The 5,391-nt window shown below is 47.3% G+C and overlaps 1 protein-coding gene across 1 annotated transcript; it reads left to right on the top strand.

Moving 5' to 3' along the window:
• Positions 1-909: 909 nt before the first annotated feature.
• On the top strand, positions 910-2,145 carry LOC138356022 (uncharacterized). Its single transcript, XM_069311575.1, has one exon. The coding sequence runs from the start codon at positions 910-912 to the stop codon at positions 2,143-2,145; it is 1,236 nt and encodes a 411-aa protein (XP_069167676.1).
• The last annotated feature ends 3,246 nt before the right edge of the window (positions 2,146-5,391 follow it).

Here is a 5,391-nt window from a genome sequence, read left to right on the forward strand (position 1 = left end):
GCTCGGGGACAAGTCTGGTGGCATACCCTTTAACTCCGACGTGTATTTGACTAGATGTGGGCTCCACGCTAGTGTTGCATACTCCAGGATTGGTCTGACATGTGTTATACAAGGTTCTGAATGCTTCCTTGCACAGGTTTCTAAAAGCAGTTCTTTAGTAGCCAGCCTCGCATACGCCGCTGATTATATCCAGTTGATGTGGGATTCGGGGAGGTTGGTTCGGTGTTATATCAACCACCAGATCTCTCTCTCTACCTAATTCTTGAAGGATTTCATCTCCTAATTGGTAATTTGAGTACGCTCACCTGTAGTGATTGTACTCTGTATTGTGGTTATAATCCCCTGTTGTGAATATAACCCCCCTGTTGTGAGTATACCACCTGCTGGGGTATAACCCCCTTATACCTGGATGGGGGTTCTGGGAGTTCTTCTGCTCCCCAAGCCCGGCCCGAGGCCAGGCTTGACTTGTGAGAGCTTGGTTCAACAGGCTGTTGCTTGGAGCGGCCCGCAGGCCCACACATATCCACCGCAGTGTGAATATGTGGACCCGGCACCACAGACCCGGCACCACAGACCCGGCACCACAGACCCGGCACCACAGACCCGGCACAACAGACCCGGCACCACAGACCCGGCACCACAGACCCGGCACCACAGACCCGGCACCACAGACCCGGCACCACAGACCCGGCACCACAGACCCGGCACCACAGACCCGGCACTTCTTGAAGAAAACTATCTAGTTCATCTTGAAAACGTTTGTTCCGGCAATTTTTTCTTTGCCGGATTCCCCGCATTGTTAACGTTCCTCTTAGGGTATATAGCATATAGTATTGTTAGGTGGCGCTAACAGCCTAGTACACTAGTTTACGATTACCAGGGATCACCGCTCTGAGGAATGACAGTGGTATGACCTGGAATAATGAAGATGGTGACAGTGGTATGACCTGGAATGGTGAAGATGGTGACAGTGGTATGACTTGGAATGGTGAAGATGGTGACAGTGGTATGACCTGGAATGGTGAAGATGGTGACAGTGGTATGACCTGGAATAATGAAGATGGTGACAGTGGTATGACCTGGAATAATGAAGATGGTGACAGTGGTATGACCTGGAATGGTGAAGATGGTGACAGTGGTATGACCTGGAATAATGAAGATGGTGACAGTGGTATGACCTGGAATAATGAAGATGGTGACAGTGGTATGACCTGGAATAATGAAGATGGTGACAGTGGTATGACCTGGAATGGTGAAGATGGTGACAGTGGTATGACCTGGAATGGTGAAGATGGTGACAGTGGTATGACCTGGAATAATGAAGATGGTGACAGTGGTATGACCTGGAATAATGAAGATGGTGACAGTGGTATGACCTGGAATGGTGAAGATGGTGACAGTGGTATGACCTGGAATGGTGAAGATGGTGACAGTGGTATGACCTGGAATGGTGAAGATGGTGACAGTGGTATGACCTGGAATAATGAAGATGGTGACAGTGGTATGACCTGGAATAATGAAGATGGTGACAGTGGTATGACCTGGAATAATGAAGATGGTGACAGTGGTATGACCTGGAATGGTGAAGATGGTGACAGTGGTATGACCTGGAATGGTGAAGATGGTGACAGTGGTATGACCCAGAATGGTGAAGATGGTGACAGTGGTATGACCTGGAATAATGAAGATGGTGACAGTGGTATGACCTGGAATGGTGAAGATGGTGACAGTGGTATGACTTGGAATGGTGAAGATGGTGACAGTGGTATGACCTGGAATGGTGAAGATGGTGACAGTGGTATGACCTGGAATAATGAAGATGGTGACAGTGGTATGACCTGGAATAATGAAGATGGTGACAGTGGTATGACCTGGAATGGTGAAGATGGTGACAGTGGTATGACCTGGAATAATGAAGATGGTGACAGTGGTATGACCTGGAATGGTGAAGATGGTGACAGTGGTATGACCTGGAATAATGAAGATGGTGACAGTGGTATGACCTGGAATGGTGAAGATGGTGACAGTGGTATGACCTGGAATGGTGAAGATGGTGACAGTGGTATGACCTGGAATGGTGAAGATGGTGACAGTGGTATAATTTACCGTGGGGGTACTTCGTATCAATGGAATGGACAGGAATGAAAATTTAGTAACACTGGAATAAGTATAAATTTTTAGACGAATTTAAAAAAAAAAAATGACGCAATCCGGCATATATAACGTAACCAAAGAAACAATTAATAGTTCTCGATTATTCTCTTAGCGCGCCGCTCTAAACCATGACCTGCCTCAAGGGGGGGGGGCTCTGACGGCTGAGTGGACAGCGCTCGGGATTCGTAGTCCTAAGGTTCAGGGTTTGATCCCCGGTGGAGTTAGGTACCTGGGAGTTAGACAGCTGCTACGGGCTGCTTCCTGGGGGGATGTGTAACAAAAAGGAAGCGTGATTGAGGACCGGGCCGCGGGGACGGTAAAGCCCCGAAATCTCCTTCATGAGGAGAGAGGTGAGTGAGGCCTCATGTCTCTCCTCCTGCCTCATGTCAGGCGGGCAAAAAAAAAAAAAAAAGTTTGTTGCTGGGAATGTGAATTTTGAGTGGCCTTTGTTGTTAAGTTTCGCTACCTGGAATAAAAAGTTCCAAGTAGCACGGGCTATGGTGAGCCCGAGTGTGGCCTTTGTGGCGTGAGGTCTATATGTGTGGCTTGCTCGCCTGGCGCCTCGAACGAGGGGTCTGTTTTGTCGTCCAGTGACGTTAGAGCTTCCCGGTGTGTCTGTCGGTGTGTACTCACCTAGTTGTACTTGCGGGGGTTGAGCTCTGGCTCTTTGGTCCCGCCTCTCAACTGTCAGTCAACTGGTGTACAGGTTCCTGAGCCTACTGGGCTCTATCATATCTACACTTGAAACTGTGTATGGAGTCAGCCTCCACCACATTACTGCCTAATGCATTCCATTTGTCAACCACTCTGACACTAAAAAAGTTCTTTCTAACGTCCCTGTAGCTCATGTGGGCACTCAATTTCCTCTTGTGTCCCCTAGTGCGTGTGCTCCTTGTGTTAAATAACCTGTCCTTAACTACCCTGTCAATTCCTTTGAGAATCTTGTATGTGGTGATCGTGTCCCCTCTAACTCTTTTGTCTTTCAGCGACGTGAGGTTTAATTCCGGTAGTCTCTCCTCGTAGCTCATACCTCTCAGCTCGGGTACTAGTCTGGTGGCAAACCTTTGAACCTTTTCCAGTTTAGTCTTATGCTTGACTAGATATGGACTCCATGCTGGAGCTGCATACTCTAGGATTGGTCTGACATATGTGGTATACAAAGTTCTGAATGATTCCTTTTACAAGTTTCTAAAGGCCGTTCTTATGTTCGCCAACCTGGCATATGCCGCTGATGTTATCCTCTTCACATGGGCTTCAGGAGACAGGTCTGGCGTGATATCAACCCCCAGGTCTTTCTCTCCCTCTCTGACCCTTAAGAATTTCATCTCCCAAATGATACCTTGTGGACTCTACCATTCCTTCAGTTTGTCCAGGTCTTCTTGAAGCCTCAAGCAGTCCTCCTGTCTTAATCCTTCTCATAATTTTGGCGTCGTCGACAAACATTGAGAGGAATAAAGCTATACCTTCCGGGATATCATTTGCGAATATCAGAAACAGGATAGGTCCGAGTACAGAGCCCTGTGGGACCCCACTGGTGACCACGTCAATCTGAGGTCTCACCCCTCACCGTAACTCTCTGCTTCCTATTGCTTAGGTACTCCCTTATTTACTGGAGCACCTTACCAGTCACTCTTGCCTGTTTCTCCAACTTCGAACCAGCTGTGTGTGTGTGTGTGTGTGTGTGTGTGTGTGTGTGTGTGTGTGTGTGTGTGTGTGTGTGTGTGTGTGTGTGTGTGTGTGTGTGTATGTGTGTGTGTGTGTGTGTGTGTTTGCGCGCGCATACGTGTGCATGAACATGTCTGGGTTGACTGGGTGCCACCGTACCCAGGAACACCTTAGCATCCCCTTCGACACCAGCGTAAAGATACACCACAGAAAACGCGCCGAAAATCAACAAAGTCGTCTGTTAGCTTCTCTCCCCTCCTTTTCCTTCCTCTCCCCTCCCCCCACGCTCCTCCCCCTCTCCCACATCTACAAGAATCACAAACTGCCTAAAAGGCACTTATTAAACACAATAATAATGGCCTGAAAGTTCAATCAAAGTCAGTGATCGTTTTCGTAAATAAGTCACACCCACCGGGCTCCTCCCGCCTAGCGTCCACTAGCCAATATTCACATGGACACGGTACACCCGATGAAACGTGTTGAAATGACCGAAATACAAAGGGAAATGTTTCGCTATTCTGGTTACGGGTCGTGTTTTTTTGAGTAACACGGGGATGCTGCTCAAGACTCGGGATGAACACCGGTAACTTTCATTCAGGAGCGAACTATTGCGTTCACTTGCTTCTGTTATTAGGGTGTTACGAAATATTGTTTTAGTGATATTTACATCTCGTTGAAAAATATTATTGTATTGAAACTTTTATTTTGCGATGTTTATTTTTGTTTGTTTTGAAGATAACAGACAGTGAAATTTTCGGTGAATCTATCAATGAAATTAGTTGAGAAGAGTTGAATTTGTTTAAAGTTTTGCTGTGTGGACTCCAGGGTGACAGGTGCCTCTCACAGCTGACTGTGTGTGTGTGTGTGTGTGTGTGTGTGTGTGTGTGTGTGTGTGTGTGTGTGTGTGTGTGTGTGTGTGTGTGTGTGTGTGTGTGTATTCACCTAGTTGTGTTTGCGGGGGTTGAGCTTTGCTCTTTCGGCCCCGCCTCTCAACTGTCAATCATATGTTTACTAACTACATTTTTTTCCGCATCACACCACACACAACCCCCCCCCCCCCAGGAAGCAGCCCGTGACAGCTGACTAACTCCCAGGTACCTATTTACTGCTAGGTAACAAGGGCATTCAGGGTGAAAGAAACTTTGCCATTTGTTTCTGCCTGGTGCGGGAATCGAACCCGCGCCACAGAATTACGAGTCCTGCGCGCTATTCACCAGGCTTTACCAGGCACCAGGTTACCAGGCCCCTTGTGTGTGTGTGTGTGTGTGTGTGTGTGTGTGTGTGTGTGTGTGTGTGTGTGTGTGTGTGTGTGTGTGTGTGTGTGTGTGTGTGTGAGTGTGTGCAGATGAGTTACAGCCCTGTAACTCATCTGTGTTTCCAATCATGTCCTCTTGTTCTACTCTTCCTTAACCTGAACATTATTTTTTATATCTACATTATCAATCTCCCCCTTAGTATCTTGTACGTCGTTGTAATTTCTCCCCTATTCCTTATTCCCGTCTAGTGTAGTGAGATCTCGTGCACTCAGATTTTTCTTCATTAAAGAGTCCCATTTTAGCTAAAAAAAACGAG

Source organism: Procambarus clarkii, chromosome 70 (assembly GCF_040958095.1).
Source record: "Procambarus clarkii isolate CNS0578487 chromosome 70, FALCON_Pclarkii_2.0, whole genome shotgun sequence".
Lineage (NCBI taxonomy): Eukaryota > Metazoa > Arthropoda > Malacostraca > Decapoda > Cambaridae > Procambarus > Procambarus clarkii.

What these genes read in the sequence shown, in the direction of transcription:
- LOC138356022 (XM_069311575.1), top strand. Translation starts at nt 910, where the DNA reads ATGACCTGGAATAATGAAGATGGTGACAGTGGTATGACCTGGAATGGT.